Genomic DNA, 17,583 nt, shown 5'->3' with positions numbered 1-17,583 from the left:
CCATCTTTGGAGATGGCAGGTATTGCCAGGACTCACCATATGATCAGAGGCACATGTTACCAAATTCTTCCAAGCTACACAGCAAGTGGAATGGACTGTGAAAGACCAACCCAAATGGTGTTTGCATTTTGACAAATGTGTAGGGCAGTACAATATCTCAGAGAAGAGGTCAGGTCTCCTGCTCCCCTGGTGCATTCACTATAGCTGCCCAATTTCCCTGCTTTTTAAAGTTTGATAGAAATATCTGTTGGCTATAGGTACGTTCTTAAACAACGTTTTTTGCCTATTAGTGAATACATATGTGATATGTGCCTTATGATTTTTTATAGCCATCAGAAGGGACTAATTAGCCTGGCCTTTTACACCCTCGTAACATACTCTGAACATTTTTACCTCTTCTGTCGTATAGGAATTCTAGTGGCAAGCATAGTCCTACGCAAATTATGAACAAAATAAATAGCAGATTATTGAATGTTATGATTTAATCTGAAATCTATGGATTTCCTGATCATAACTATCATTGCATATGTTTGATATATGTGTGAGTCTATTTACTTGAATTTCAAAAGGTGAAATTTATTTTAAATACCCATATTATAAGAAAGCTGAAGGGTATTGTTAAGAAGGTAATACATCTTTTAGAAGGCTTTTAGAACTTCTTTGAGATAAACAATAATTTGTGAAATAAATCTAGAGTTCTGTCTCAGAATGAAGAACCCATAAAGAAAGACTGACAGGTTCAGTTCATGCCTACTCTAAAGTAAGCCCTATTACTTTCAATGGGACTGACTCCCAGGTAAGTGTATATAGCAGGGGTGGGAGACCTCAGGCTTAGAAGCCAGGGACAGCCTTCCAGGCCTCCCTATCTGGTCCTCAGGACTCTCCCCAAGGTCCACCCCAGGCCACGCCCCTTATACCCACATCAGGATCTTTGCTGTTCTGCCATCTCCTTGAATGCTTTTGCCTCTCTGGAATGTCCCCTTGAGCTGTAGCAATGCTTTTTTCTTGCTTGGATGAAGGATGGAAAGTTGGGCATGTACCAATCTGCAGCTGGAACGCAGCCTGCTCTACAAAGGTAAGAAACACACCTGTAGCTCCACTTACTTCTGCCTCTGGTTCTGCCCATCACTGCATGAGTCCCCCAGCAGGTTGCCCATGAGGGAATGTGGCCCTTGAGCTGAAAACGTTTCCCCACCCCTGGTGTTTATAGGATTGTAGTCTAAGCGCTTTATATTTCAGAAACAACAGCAAGATGAAAATGGAATGGGGAAGGAGGACTAAGCAAGGAGAACAAATCCTGCTTTACTTCTTACATATGATGTGCAATTTCACAAAAGAAGGTGACTGACCACATAACAAATTTACCAGACTCCAAACAACAAGGAACTGTATAATTCTGTATGTTATCAACATGCAGAAAATCTTTCTATCTCTCTCTCTCTCTCTCTCTCTCTCTCACACACACACACACACACACACACACCCCACCTGGGTCAAGAGAAGGATCATGGTTACCATGTGTCAAAGAAAGTAGAGGGAAATGGTTTAGTAGAATTATGTGGCTTACACTAGGTGCTTTTTAGTCTTATCAATAGCCATCCTTGGAAACAGCATGAAGGTTATGTTCGCATTTCATAAGAATGCTGATATAAAAGGAAACTGAAAACAGAAATGTTTCCCTCCAAAGCACTGAATAACTATAATATTTAAAATAACTGAAGGGGAAGCATTATAAAGGCAGCTGGACTCCTCTTTATCCTGGATTTCACTTTGTAAACGTGAACATATCCACTTGTCATTTGGAACTTCTGGAAGTTACATAGTCTGTCTGCCTGTGATCTTCAAGCCACCTTTTGCACCATTTAAGGGCCACTGCTTTACTTTGGCACACCACAGAAAATATACCATGGAAATGGAGAGAGTGCAGTCCACCACCCCTACTGTCCTAGGTCCTGTCCTAGCTTGATGGTGTGGGTGTACTCAGTACAGTTTTTGTATCGCCCCAATCCCACCAACCTCTGTCTAGTCTTCAAGTTTATTTCATTAAAAATGGGATCACTTACTATTCACAGATCTCAAAGTGGTTTACAATAAGGAAAAATAAAATACATAATCAAAATACATAGATGTCTAGATTGTTACCTGGACACAGAATGAAATAGAAATGTGGTTACTTTATTTGATTTAATAAAAGCCAAGTGCCAGCACATGTTTTCATCAAGTATACCTCCTCCACCCCTATAACTGGCAAGTGGAAGAAAGGGAGATTGCATTCCGTCAGTTCTCTATCTACAGCAACAGTTCAGCCATAGTCCAGGGGGTTAGGGGCAAGAATTCAATCCTGCCTAAAAGATTACTGTTGACCTCTTTTAGTTGGGAACAGGAAAAGTATGAAAAAAGGGAAACCACATGCTACAACTCCTAATGGACTTTAGCTCTTTGTTCTTCTTACTGCTGCTCTTCCAGACAGCACCCTGAGCTGTTGCTGCCTCCCACTGTTGGACAGAAGGGCTTTATGAAGCCAACTAGGATGCACTGTTGCAAGAGTAATTTTCTTGGGATTTGGCCCTGTTCAGCGGGCACATCCCGTGCCAGGCTTGGGTGTGATTGTGATGTGCTAATGTTGAAGGTCCTCCTTGCTGTCAAGTAAAGAGGAGAGGGAGGAGGAGAACTGCCCTTCTACAGAGCATTATGGCTTCCTCTGATTGCCTAATAAAGCTTACCTCTGTTCTATTATTGAAGGCTGCACTGGCTGACTGAGTATGTAAACATCTTTAGGAATATAACCTAAATTGTGCTGATCTTTTAAGTTACTGATAAAAGTTTTGTTGTAACAGGAATAGCCAAGAGAACTGGGTTCCAGGGAAAGATGAAAAAATCTGCTTAGATTAAGTTGAGACAATCCCTGCTTGCCTATTTAGGGTGCATTGTCACAGTGGGAAAACCTATTATGGACTAGTTTTTTGTTTTTGTTTTAAAGATGTTGTTCCAAGGAAGGAGATTAGCAAACAGACACTGCTTACCCTGACATACTCTTGATCATCCCATGTATCCGAAACAACGTGTTCCCGGGATGGCATTTTCAGCATGGATTACCCAGCATATCCAAAGAGTTTCTGGATATTTTAGGGTGGGGTTGGGGGTGAAGGCAAGTAGGAATTGAGTGTACACTGGGGGACAAGTGGCTATCTTGAGATAGTTATGACTTACACTTGATGACATCAGACACAAGATGCTGAATATATAATGAGAAATAATTCATTACATCTCATGAAGCGGTATCTGTAAAGGATACTAAACATGCCACCCAATCTAGCTCATTCTTAATGCACAAACACTTATAAACTATTCATTCTTGCTGTGCTTTCTCTACATAAGTGCCTGCTCTTATACCAATGAGGAAGAGTTTTTAGTAAAGGAGAAAAGAAGAGAAAAATGGATCCTTTGTGTCATTCATTAGTCTGACAGATTTCCTTAGACTGGCAGCCAGCCCTTGCATCAAAGCCATTGTTCTTGTATTTCTTTGCTGGACATGGTCCCAGTAGCACTTGAAGGCAGCTGTAGATATGGCGGCATCAGCAACAGTCTTATAATAGCCTCTCTTTATTTTGACAAGTCAAAGCCAGCCAAATTGTTCCTGGTCATGGCTTTTAAGTAATGAAATGTTGTGCTCTGTTCTATGGAAATGAGAATACGGGACTGTAGTACAGAGCATAACTGAAGATACTAAGAGCCAGCTACTTAGTTCATGTAGATTTGGAAAAACTACATTGCCAGGGCATAATCTGAATATCACCCTGGAAGATCGTATCTCTTCCTATAAGAAATACCATGATCAAAGAAAAGTGTCACTGAGCATCTGCAAAGTACATTTCCTCACCAGTGAGTAACTAGAACCAACCTTCACGTAAATCTGGAATAAGTGAGAAAGATTCACTTATTAGCGCCCTTTAGACAACCAGTTCAACTTGATCACCATTTAATGAATGAAATAGTATATGTTAATTCAGAGTGGGCGGGGAGGAGTGTTAAGCAAATTGTGTGCAAAATTCATGACATGAGAAAAAGGGTAATTATAAACTATTAAGTGCCCTCTTGTACTCTGTAAAGTACCATGCATACTGATGGTACCAAACAAACAAACAAGTAATGCTGCAGCCGCCTAGTGAAAATTGCTTAAAACAAAATCTGCATGGCAGTTGCTTCATATGGGGACTACAAAATGTAGCTCCACATTGCAACCTACTGCTCATGTAACAGCTGTGAGATAGAGCAGTTGCCATGCAGAAGCTGCTTCAGCTTCCATGTGTAGGCTGTCACATGCAGACCATCAGTGGCAGCTGGTGGCTCCATGTCGGTGGGCAAGGGCATACGCTCCATGTTTTACTCCAAACTTTCAAGGAGCTGTCCAAGGTGCTCCAGCATGAGTCTGTTTCCTGTGAAAACATGACTAGAAGAGCTATCCCCTATTTCCAAGAGTAATTGTGGTGTCTCAAAAAAAATGCCATAGCATTGTTTTGACTTTGCTCGACCAGGCTGCCATCTTGCAGCAGGTGAACAGCAAATAACACAACATTCTGAGTAATAGCAGAAAGAACCAGGAAAAATTAAAAAGCTGTTTCTCAAAAAAAAAACCACAGCTTTTTTGAAGCTAAGATCACAAGAGGCTATTTATTCACTTTTTGTAGAGATCTTTATTGATACTCCCATATTTTGCAATCTACTTAATCTAAAGGGGGCTCTAGAGGAGGGTAATTAGCATTTGCAGTATAATTTGCTATTTAGTGAATGCTCTTTTTTATTTGCAATTAATCAGAGAAATAGAAACCTCTCCAGGGCCCTCACCTGTTATCAGTGCAGATATCAAATGTCGTTTCACCTAAGTAAGTTTCATGCAGTTCTTGTTTCTTATGCAAATACAAACATCTACAGACAACTCTGCACTGTAGCAGAAATTGTACTGTGGATCGCTCTGATTAGTACCTTTTGCCTAAGAGGGGTATCATGTAAAATACTTGCAATGAGACTGGGAAATGTATTTCCTTTGACAATTGTAACATCAAAATTGGTTATAATCACAAAGAAATATTATTTGTTACTTTCAGTTTAAAAGTGCTTAATCAAGATTACCCCATGGTGAGATGTTAGGTGTCCCTTAAAAAAGAAAAATAGTTAGATTTGTCATAAAGATTTGGAGTGATAGCCAACTAAGTCATACTCAGAGCAGAGCTACTGAAATTAATGGACTTAATTAGTTTCAGTGGGTTTACTCACTTAGCTGGATATGACCCTAGGATAATTATCAGATTAATTTTTATGTCATTTATATTCCTAGACTAACCAGGTGTTCCCAGTATAAAAGGATATTATGTTAAAATGGCATAAACCCTTATATTTTAGGGTCCTCCAAAAAATGATAAAACAAGATGTGTGCCAGCTGGAAAAATCAGAATTCTCTTTCAACATTGCATGAAAAATTATGCACATTTCTGTAAAACCGTGTCAGGTGCAAAAATCAGATTTATCTTTAAACATGTGAGAAATTAGTCATAGTTTTGTAAAAAATTGTGTGATATATCTTGACATTAGAAAACTAAAGCTAAATGCATGAAATGAAAAACTTGAAACTCTTGTATTGGGAAAGTGAATGATCCAACCTGTTATCTGTCCAGCCCTCTTTCCCCACATGAGATAATCAAGGCTGAATACCCAGAGGCTCCTTTTACAGGATGCCCTATATAAAGCAAAGATAATTCTAGCCAGTACTATTTGAAAAGACATCTTGGGAAAAGCAAATATACCCTTTTTCATTTTGAATAGGGAGAATGAACACCCTGGTCTGCAACCTTGTTCCTGTGCTGTAAGTACAATGTTCTTTAAATTTAAATATATGATTTAAACAGGAATGTACTACTAGGAAAATATGTGTTTAGAAATATTGTATAATATACTTTAAAATAATTTATGAGATAGATTGAAAATTCAGATGCATACATGGATCATCATGGTTAAATATAAAATGACAATGCTAAAATGGAATTCATTGTCTAGTAAATGATTTCTATAAAAAGTGATCTACATTTTTAAAAAATTGAAATAAATAGTACTATAAGTAACATCTTATTGGTGACTGTATAACAGGGGACCTCACAGAAATACTAAGGTCTTTGAGTACTTTATTTTAAATTAGAATTATCATTTTTGAGGTGGGATAACATTACTCATCACACTAGGGCAAAATAATTTTTGGATACAAGACAAAAAACATATACATAGCTTCCCAGTGAGTGCTTTTCTCTTTCCATTCAGTATACACTATCTAACCTTCCTTCTAATCCCATTCCCTGCCAGATTTAGTATTTCTCTTTCAACTCCTGTTTTGCCTCTTTTAAAAAATCCACAAGTTTGTTTAAAAATTAAAAATAAAACGTTAAGGCATTATTACTTCATTTCTCATGAAAGAGATCTTTTCTTACATAGAAGATTAAGGCTGCAGCCCTATACTCCCTAATAACCTAGGAGTAAACCCCACTGGACTCAATGTGACTTACTTTTGAGTTGACAGGGATAGGATTGTGCTGTAAAAAAAAAGATTTAAAATCCAATAGATATTTCTATGTTGCTTTGCAAATTACACTTAACAACCAGTCATTTTGGCTGGAAGATTTCATATTTCATGTTCTGCTGGTAATTTACAGGCACTTCAAAAAAGTTTGATACATGTAAGGTATCAACATCCTTCTCAACATCTGGCAGCATTTTGAAAAATCAAGTTCTGCTTGTCTTAATATTTACATATCCTTGGAAGAAATGATAATGGTCGCTTTTCTTCTGTGTGTCATCTTGGCTCGAGGCATTGTGGCCCCTTGCACTCCAAATAAAGCAGGTAAAATGTCTCCATTTTAATAATCCAGCTATATTTCTCCTTGCAATAAAATAACCTTTAAACTGCTATATATATGGGAAGGGGGAGAGAGAGAGAGAGAGAGAGAGAGAGAGAGAGAGACTTACCTCTTGAAATGTCCCGTGGACAACCAGAAATAATGAAAAAATAGAAATAACATAAGTTCACAGATGTCATGAAAAGTCCAAGCAATAAAAGTTGACCTGATTCACATTCTTAATTCTCTCCCATTGAAATTAATGGAACTTTTAAAAAGTGTAGTGTAATAATAAAAGTGCCCTTTTATTATTATTATTAATCAATAATATAGAACTTAATGCACAAAAAGTATGATTACTTTTTCTTTCTCAATAACTCTGTGAAACAGGACGTTACCCTCTATTTAACATGAGGGGATAAAGAATGAGAGCTAGTCATTAGTCCAAGGCCAATCGTGAGTTTAGGATTAAACTAATGCAACAAAAAGTCTTCTGACAGCTTAAAGCAGCCTTTCCTAACCAGTGTGCCTCCAGATGTTGTTGGACCACAACTCCCATCAGCCTCAGCCAGCATTGCCAATGGTCAGGAAGATGGGAGTTGTGGTCCAACAACATCTGGAGGCACACCGGTTGGGAAAGGTTGCCTTAAAGCAAGAGTGAGGAACCTCCAGTCTACAGGCCAATCTTGGCCTGCCAGGAGTTCCAGTGTGGCCAACAAAGCTGTTTTTTGTAAACTTTGTCCACCTGTCAATCATGTGACATCACCTCGAAGAATGGCTGACATTACCTTGTTGGGCAAATGGTCACAGTCAATCTCTGCAAGATTGAACCCCATCCATCAGCTGATGGGGGGCTTCAATCCTGCTCATTTGGCTGCACAAACCAGTTTCTGCGGGGAATTGGTGCATGCAGTTGATCCCTGCAGATTGTAGGATTGAGCACACACCCTTTCCACCCATCAGCTAATATAGCTTGGTTCAGTTTTAAGGCTTAAAGACTAACAAGTTTATTGTAGTATGACCTTTTATAGGCAGTTGTCTACTTCATCACAGGAATGGGCAACTTAGCTGTTCCCATTCTAAATCCATTCTGCCCATGTTGAGTATTGTAGTATGACTAAAGTACATTGTGATTAGATTGTATGGGTCATTACATTGTATTCAACTAAGAGTAGACCCATTTAAATTAATAAACCAAAGTTAGTCATGTTTATAACTTCGTTGGTCTACTCTAAGTAGGACTAGCATTGAATAACACCCTTTGGATTTTTCATTGATTTGGACATTGGATCATTGAAACTCAAATCACAGAATTTAAGGACTGTTGCTGACATGATTAATGAGAGACTGTGGCCCTGGTTTTATTTTTTGGTCCTCTGGAAATGTAATTTGGAGATTATGGGAAATACCTGGAAGAATTCATGGCATGAATATTTCAGTCTACCTCTGTGGAGTGTGTTACACATAAGAGTGCCTGAAAAATATGAAATGACGAAGACTAGACAAAAGCAAGAACTTACCTGAATCAAGTTGGGCCCACAATTATGCCAGCTCTTAACCTGGAAAAGACAGTAGTCAAACTGAAACATTGTCAGTCCTGTTTGGCATTATGGCTCAAGTAATTGCCAATTGCATGAGGGAGAGAGCACGGCTCCACTTATAGACCCTCACAAACCCAGTCATGTTCCCTTCTGGCCCAGCTTACTGTTGTGTTGAGGGAAGATCTGAAGAGGGGAGCCCACTCTATACATGTAAACTCCCTGCATGATTTTGAACCCTGTATGTAGGATCCTTCTTGATTTTGCAATCATGAGAGACATAATGCAAAATAGGGCAACTGTGAGCTTAAAAATGGGCTATGTTCCAATTTGGAATATTTATTTATTTTATTATCTTTATTTTTACAATTTTATTTTTATAATTTTTATTTATTAAATTTCTACTATTAAAAATAGTCTCAAGGCGACTTACAGTATAAAAGTACTATAAAATATATATTATATGCTGTACTTCCCAGTGGGATATACACAAGCTAAATCAACAATGAAGTATTCTGCAGCTTTTGCCTGTAACTTGTGCAACCTGAGAAGACAGAGGCTGGGTCTCTTGAGTAGCCTCTCCTCATGAAGAGAACAGAGGCAGTACTCATCATCTAAACTAGGCAAATATATAGAGCCTAAAATTTGACAGCCTGGGCATTTTTCTTCGATCAAGTTTTATAAAGAATATGAATACTGTATAAAATTGTTTTTCCTGTAAGAAAGAGTAAATGTATTTCTATACAGAAAAAAGAGTGCACTCTTTCTTTTTTTAAAAAAAAAACAATTCCACACAGTTCTAGGTAAGACTGTTAAGAGTTGGTAACATAGGTTGGTCCAAGAGACAGTGACTGCTCCAAGGTCACCCAGTAAGTTTCATGACCGAGTGGGAATTTGAACCCTGGTTTGCCAAAGTCCCAGTTCAACACTCTAACCACTATACCACACTGGTTCTCCAATGTGGTTAGTAACTTAAAAAAAACTCATGTGAAATTTTCCTTCCATTGGATATAAGTTCACTCGTTTGTGTGGACTGTTGGATACATGCTTCTAAGGGCAAGAAACATTGTATTACATTGTTTTTTATTATTATTACAGATTATTTCTTTTTTAAAAAAACTACAAATAAAATGTAGATGCTGAGGAGACTGGTGTGGGGAGAGAGGGCTTTCTAAACTCTTTCCCTTAATGGTACATGCCTAATCCTGACCACTGCCTGGCAGGGCTTAAAGGAGTGTCAGAGCTACCACTGCATCTGCAGGCCCACCATGTACACTGGCCAGGATGGATATTAGGAGGCAGACAGATCACTGAACCAGCCAGTAGCTGGTGCAGCAATTAGGCCCAGATCAGACCCGATGCTGTCACTTAATGGCAGTGGGGCTGGCTCAGGGTCCAACAGATCCTGGGCCAACTCAGCCCCTTCCCACTCCTGTTTTGGGGCTTTCTCTGGCTGCCACTGAACACTGAGTGCGTGGAATGGGGAGCTGGCATCACTCAGCAGACAGAAACCAGTGGAAGTCAGTTCAGCTGGGTGGAGTGACATCTCTGCCCAATTCAACCTTTCTCTCCCCTCCCCCCACGGGGTGATTGGATTGCACAGTAAGACTGTTCTGCTGAAAGTTTTCTCCCTACTGCTGAAAAATACCCTGAGGGGGCTAAAAAGTCCCTCGCCCCTGCACTAGTCTCTCACTTCAAATTACAGCTGCAAAGACTGCATTTGTAAAAACAAAAGGAATTTGTAAAAAGAAACACAGAACTTTGTATAATGCATAGTTCTGCCCTAAGATATTGCATATAATAGGTGGGCTATATTCTAAATATGTGAGAAAAAAAGTTGAAAAGAGATCATTTATTAGTGAAAAATTGGTGATTTATGAAGATGCTCACTATCTAAATAAAGCTGCTTCTTTTTCAAGCACTCTTATACCTATTTTGTGAATACCCATTTTATTGTTAAAATAGCAAAAATGCCAACTGATGCATTCGTTAGAACTTCTACAGGGAGCCTCTGTATATACTAGAGATAGGGGAGAAATTCAGTTCAGTTCTCATTTACAGGTGAACCTATCTAATTTGTACTTTCCGATACAATATGCAAACCAAAATATCCTTTGAAATTTGCATTTCTCTGAATTTTGCAGTGCAGTTCTCAAGCCAAATAATGTGTACAAATGCGTTTACTAGGATAAAATGTGCATATTTTTAGGATCCACCCTATGTTTGCGATTATAATTTTTTTAAACTGTTTTTAACATTGTATTTTAAATTGTTGTAACCTGCCCTGGGACCTAGGGTGAAGGGTGACTAATATATTATTATTGTTATTATTATTATTATTAATGCATATATTGGTGAAAATAACATACAGCGATGCATTGTAAAGAAGATTGCTTGCAAAAATGTGCATATTAGGCAAACTTTCATTAAAGTATAGCTATTAGGAGAAATCCGCACTAAAATATTGCTGAATTTTCATGAGGACTGTTTTTTTAAACAAAAAGAATTACAGACTGATCTGGAAATTTGGAAAACTGAATTTGAGATTGGAAAAATGAGAAGCTGAGAGAAACAGAAATTGACAGATTGACCCATCTGTAGCATATACAGAACTGAACATTTTGTGGCATGGGTGTTCCCTGCACACATTCCAATGAACATGCGTAGAGGGGGCTGGAGCCTGCTGCCTCCCTCCATGTGCATTTATGGAGTGCAGTTTGAAAACTGGAGGAGCTACTAGTTGCATATGCTGACTACTTGATTTTAGTCAAGGCTTACCAGAGCTCAGCCTTGGAATTTGTGTTTTCAGTGATAAGGTCAAGCCAGAATTTGTGAAATAATGACAGAGGTGCATTTCTTAAACACATAATTATGCCATAGTAGTGTTTTTTTTCTGCTTTTACTTCTAGATGTCATTTTGGTGTATTGTTATCCTAAAACCATAATTACAAAAATCCCTGAATGTCCTTATGGTTGGGAAGTTAATCAACTGGCTCTTGGAGGGATTTGCTACAATGGGGTCCACGATTCAGGATATTACCAGTTTACAATCCCAGATTTGTCACCCAAAAATAAGTCATACTGTGGAACTCAATCAGATGTAAGTAGCTAAAGTATAAACATTCCTTCCCTAGGTTCGATGTTGTTTTCAATATATATCCAAACCAAAGCTTCTTGATGTCTTTCGTAAGACTCTCACCAGTTTACCACATTTTAAAAATTGTTATTTAAATAACAATGGATTCACCATTTCCCAGAGTCTTGTACCTCTTCAATATTATTTTAGATAAATGAATCGTTAGCATTTTTTAGAGATGGGGAAGAAATTCAATTTTGTTTGCATTTTCATGAGAAACTACCTAATTCACTCTTCTCAAACCAGTATTCAAACCAAAATGCAGCTATCCTTCAAAATTCACACTTCTCAAATTTTTGCAGTGCAGTTCTTCAATTGAACATTGTGTACAAAAATGCATATATTAGGGGAAAGTGTGTATAAAAATGTATATATTCATGAAAATAATACAGAAAAATGCAGATAATAGGGGAAACCATAAAATATGTATATGTGGCAAATTGCATACTACAATGTTAATTTGAAGATATTCACACTGAATTGCAGCTGAATTTCCAAGAGGATTTAAAAAAAAAATACAGATTTCTGTGGAAATGCGAAGAATTGAATTTAAGACTGGAAATATAAGAAACTGAGGGAAACCAAAATTAACAGATTCATCCATCCCTTTCATTTAGGTTAGAAATCAAATGCAGTTTACACTGGTATGTGAGCCCTGTTATAGCTTTGTTTGCACTGAGAGAGTGGTGGAACTGTGCTACTAGGCTCACCTCTGATGCTGCATATGCTGCTGGCCACACCCATTCAATATACATCCATTTAACATGACATCTGTAAAAGGGACACCTACACATGCACAGGTCCATGCACTTAGGAATTCACACAGTTTGGGCACATGCACAATCAGGGGTGTTAAGTATGTGGAATGCCTTAATGCATACACCCCTCTGTAGACATTGCATTGAATATATGTAAGCCAAGGGAATGGGACTAGCAGTTAAGACCCACTCCCACTTCACAGGTACTTTGTACACATGGAGAAGATACTAATATGGATTTGGATATACTTTTAAATTTAAGCAATATTCCCCTGAGATTTAAAAAAATAAACCCGGGCACTTCAAATCTATTTCAGCGTTGCTGAGGGAATCTGGATTACAGAGGTAATATTTAATATCATTAATTTATCATCTGCTGTTTCTGGAAAGTTTCATTTTGCAAGCTGTGACTTTTGTGATATACTAAATGTTTCCTGCAAAAATATTAAATTTACCTTCACTGTACAATGAAGGTGTTAGAAGGATGATGTTTAGAAGGTTGAAATACAAAAAATATCCGTTTTGCAGGGGGGGTGCTTTCATCCATTTCCATCTGTTAAAAAGTATCTGATACAGTCTATTGGGAAAATCAGTTGAGGTTTGACACAACTGTTGGCAATAGTCATGCAGGGCTGACCCAAGAGATTTTGCACCCTGAGGTGAAACATAAGATGGTGTCTGTGCCCATCCCATATACAAAAGCTGACCAGACAGACAGCTGAATCTGGCTTTGACACTGACATTGGGATAGTATCCTCCAGTTCACCCAAGGGCAGCAAGCAAGATTTGGGGACACATAGCTGTGCCCAATCTCTATCCCTTTGCATCTGCTGCCTGGGGTAGCTGTCTCACTCTTACTTATTCAGGACTGGCACTAAAGAGAGACTGGGGGGGACTTTTTCCGGCCAAGGGCCACATTCCCTTAAAGACAAACTTCCAGGGGCCAGGGCCAGTGATGGGCAGGAATACAGACAATAGTCGGTAGAGCTCAATTTAAAAAGTGGATGGAACAGCAGATGCAATTCTTATCTATTTGCAATAGGCTATATTCCAGCCACACAAGAGGTCAGAGTTTCTCCACACAGACACACCTTTCCATCATCTATCCAGGCAAGAAGAAGCATTATCACAGTTCAGAGACATATTTCAGACAGGAGAAAGCACTTGAGAAGGATGTCGAGCAGGACCAGTGAGGGGCGTGACCTTGGGATAGTCCCGAGGGCCAAATAGAGAAGGTGCGCCACTTTCTTCTTTCATGCTTGAGGTTCCCCACTCCTGATATAATTTAGTTGTTGTCAAGTGTTCTATAATGGCATTTTCCCATGTTAGCAGTCAGCTTGTGGATTTGAGCACAATCTTTTAGAGCCACTACTTTCCCAGTTTGGTATATGGCTCTGATAAAAATTTAACTTACTATACTGATACACCTAGATGCAATTTGTTTTCAGGTTAACTGCCTAACAACAGTTATGTTCTTCAGCATTTTGTCCCCTAGAATGGTTGCTAATCATTTATAAGGAATGATCAGTGGCCTCAGGGTTGATGTCAGGTGTCAGCATTGTTGAGCACTTGTCAAGGCCCATACCCCAACAGAAGCCTACTGCCAATCTTCAGAGCCCAGTGCCCTGCTCCTTCTCCTTTCTGTTGTTGCTCACCTGACCTCTTGCAAGTATGGTAGCAGTGACTAGAACAAGGAGAAGGAAGTGTGTGTGACATCCACTCACCGATCAGCAGTGGTGTGGATTGGGCACAGAAGGAAAAGTACAAGCAACTGGGCAGCAGTGACAGTAGTGAGGAGAGGGACAGGAACTACATGGGGCCTGCTGAGAGTATCTTGCTCAAGGCCTCCCAAACCTGGAGCCAGCACTGAATGAGCTCTTTGAGTGGGTCACTCACTCAGCCAAAGGTCCTCTTTGCATGTGCAGGAACAGGCACAGAACATTTTCCACAATATATCTGAGAAGTTAGCACTTGATACAGAGGCCCATATATGTGGGTGCCCAGTTTGTGCAATTATTTCTTCTGAGAGTAGAGTAGAAATACTACAATAGAAGGGGGCCTATTGAATTCAAAGAGTATCATAAGTCAAATCGCTGTGTGAGAAGTACAGAAATATGAGGTTTGGAGCAAAATGACCTGTGGCATCTTAAGGACTAATTCATTTACTGGACATGATCTTTTGTTGGCAAAAGTCTACTTCACAAGATCAATTATATTGTGCTTCTCTCACGTTCCTTCATTGTAATGTGTAAAAAAAGTGAGTTTATCCTTCCAGAAATTTGAGAAAATTTAGAAGAGAATTCTGGACATGACTATTTAAAACCAAAATTGCCTTTACCGCATAAAAATTTACCTCTTGATCTTTTCATGGTTGCAGTTTAAAAGCCCCATCTATCACTTCTATAATTCCATCATCTCCAATGACAGCTCTGTGATTGTGAAGAGTCAGCCTGTAAACTACTCCTTTACATGCACATACCATGCAAACTATCTGGTGAACCACGCTGCCTTTGACCAAAGGTAACTCTGCTTCGATTCATGAGGCCTCCATCATCTACCATATACCTCACACTACTTTCAATAGTGTATGATTCAGTCGTGTGACATTTTCTGCCTCTTTTAGAGTGGCAACAGTTCATGTGAAGAATGGCAGCTCTGGTTCATTTGAAAGTCAGCTGTCCCTCAACTTCTATTCAGTAAGTATTCTGTGTGTCTGCTAATTTCCACTGTAAATTTCCCAGCGGAGCAATGGCAAAGAGAAGGCATTTGAAAACTTCCTGGGGAAAGTGCAGATGCACAGATGGCTGCCTCTGTTTTACCAAATGTAAATAGAAACTTGATTTTAGATGTTCCACTAGAAGTGGGTGAGTCCATGTTGGAATTGCTTTTTAATATGTTTTTAACCTTTTTTTTTTTAAAGGTATCTTGAAAACTTGTCTTGAAAAATGTTTTTAAATATGTTTTGTTTTACTGTATTTTAAAGTCTGTTTTATGGTGTTTTAAAGTGTTTTTAGCGCTTTTGTTTGCCGCCCTGGGCTCCTGCTGGGAGGAATGGTGGGATATAAATAAAATAAAATAAATAAATGAATATTAGTCTTTCAGGTATCGTATGCTATGGAAACTAGTCAGTCCTAACAATGTTAAATTGAAAATGCCCCCATGCCATTCTGAGGCTTCCCTTAAGCCCATTTCAAAACAAAACCTTACAAAACTTATAGTCCTGAACTCAGAAACGCCTGCTTCATAACCCTCTAAATTTTCATGGTGATACACAAAACAGTCAGAGAGAATCGAGAGTTCGAAATGTAAAAAGAGAGAGAAAAAACCCAGACTCCTTTTGGACTTTATTCTGTCAGCGTTCTCAAAATTTGCTGAAATTAATTAAAAATTAACCGTGTTCACAGAGTACCTGTAATCCTATTACTGATCTTGCCCCATACTCGGACCTTCATCTTCTGCAGTTTAAAAGTTAAAAAAAATGCCTGGCTGATTTTTAATTAATTTAAGAAATGTAGCATTGAACTCAATGATAACGTCGGGCATGCTCAGTAAGAACCAACTGTCAGTGTTCTAAAAGCTAGACTCACAGCTGCTTGGCTAATCAGGGAGTCACACCCACACCAGACCTTATTTCACTTTATTTATTTATTTATTTATTTATTTATTTATTTATTTATTTATTTATTAAATTTTTATACTGCCCGACTAGCAATAGCTCTCTGGGCGGTGTACAACAGAAAATACAAAATACATCTCATAAAAAGTGCATAATAAATATTACAGAAACGTATAAAGTGCAAAAAATCAGATTACATAATATTTTAAAATTGAAATTAAAACGCCATAGAAAAGAGGCAGGTCTTAAGCTGGCGCCGAAAAGACAGCAGCGTCTGCGCCATACACACCTCAACGGGGAGACTATTCCAGAGTTCGGGGGCCACCACTGAGAAGGCCCTAGTTGTCATCACCACCCTCCAAGCCTCTCTATGAGTCGGGACTCGGAGGAGGGCCTTCGATGCAGAGCGCAGTGTCCGGGCAGGTTCATATCGGGACAGTCATGGCTTCCCCCACAGAATCCTGGGAAGTGTAGTTTGTGAAGTGTAGTTTGCCTGACAGAGCTCCAGTGGCCAGAGTGGTTTAACAATCAGCCACTCTGACTGAAACTCAGTGAGAGGAACTGGCTATCTACCAGTAACTCTCAGCACCCTTTACTAACTACACTTCCCAGGATTCTTTGGGAGAAGCCTTGACTGTCTAAAGTGAATTAAAGGTCTGGTGTGGATGTGGCCAGGGACAGCTTTGGTTTAAATGTGGGTGGAAGGCTACATGTGCCTGCTGTAGAATAAAAAGGTGGGGAAAACGCAGAAAAGTAATGATACTGTTCAGAATGTTTTCCTTTTGGAAAGGAAAGGGGCCTCCCCTCTGCCTAGTGCCCACCCACACAATCTCCTGCCCTCCACCTTCTTTTCCTCTCCCTGCTCCTTCCCCATGGTCAGTTTCACCTATCATAAATATGATTGTACAGAAATAAATCCCATTGAACTCAAAAAGTATGCAAATGATCAAACCCACCCTCCCTTCTTTTCCCTCCTTCCCCCTCCCTCTTGCCCCTTCCCTCCCCCTCCCCTTTTTATCTCATCCTTCCTCCTCCCCCCTCCTCCTCCCCCCATGGTCAGTTTTACCTATCTTAAGCATGATTGCACAGGAGTAAATCTCACTGAACTTGCTGTGTAGCTTGGAAGAATTTTGTAACATATGCCTCTGAGCATATGATGAATGCTGCCACACCTGCAATCAGCCCAAGTAATAGAAACAAAATGTGCTGTGCTGATCTTGTTTTAGCAAGGAGGAAGCAACAATATTAGGATACAGTTGATATAGTTCAGATGGTCACTTTAAATATGTTTGATTTACCTGGCAATTTTAATGAAGTTTCCTATAGTAAATCATTTTCTTTTGCTTCTGTTTCTGTGAATATGTGAAGCACAGCAACACTTTGCAAAATATATACTAAAAAACTCCAAAAACAATTGTGGAATAGCAGCACTGACTATTCTGCAAAATAGTCTCCAGTGGACATTAGGAGTGTCTCAATTTGCACAAAATAAAACAGTGGGAGGTGAAATATATTCTAGCAAAATTCTAGGTGTGCTCTATGTTTTTAATTGACCATGCCCACCTTTCCTTAAATGAAGTGGTTTAAACATAGCAGGCTGGAAACATGCATCTTGGGCAGACCAAGTTTGTTTTTTCCAATAGCTAGGGTCATT

At 39.1% G+C, this 17,583-nt stretch overlaps 1 protein-coding gene across 1 annotated transcript in view; it reads left to right on the top strand.

Annotated features, from left to right (window-relative positions):
- The first annotated feature begins 6,810 nt into the window (after positions 1-6,810).
- TECTB (tectorin beta) overlaps positions 6,811-17,583 on the top strand; it is a 30,151-nt gene continuing 19,378 nt past the window's right edge. Inside the window, exons 1-4 of the mRNA XM_061634388.1 lie at positions 6,811-6,886; positions 11,329-11,519; positions 14,691-14,833; positions 14,937-15,009. Of these exons, the coding sequence (XP_061490372.1) occupies positions 6,811-6,886; positions 11,329-11,519; positions 14,691-14,833; positions 14,937-15,009 (483 nt within the window). The remainder of the gene's footprint in view (positions 6,887-11,328; positions 11,520-14,690; positions 14,834-14,936; positions 15,010-17,583) is intronic.

This window comes from Rhineura floridana, chromosome 7, assembly GCF_030035675.1.
Source record: "Rhineura floridana isolate rRhiFlo1 chromosome 7, rRhiFlo1.hap2, whole genome shotgun sequence".
NCBI lineage: Eukaryota > Metazoa > Chordata > Lepidosauria > Squamata > Rhineuridae > Rhineura > Rhineura floridana.
This window is presented reverse-complemented; position numbering and strand designations above follow the sequence as displayed.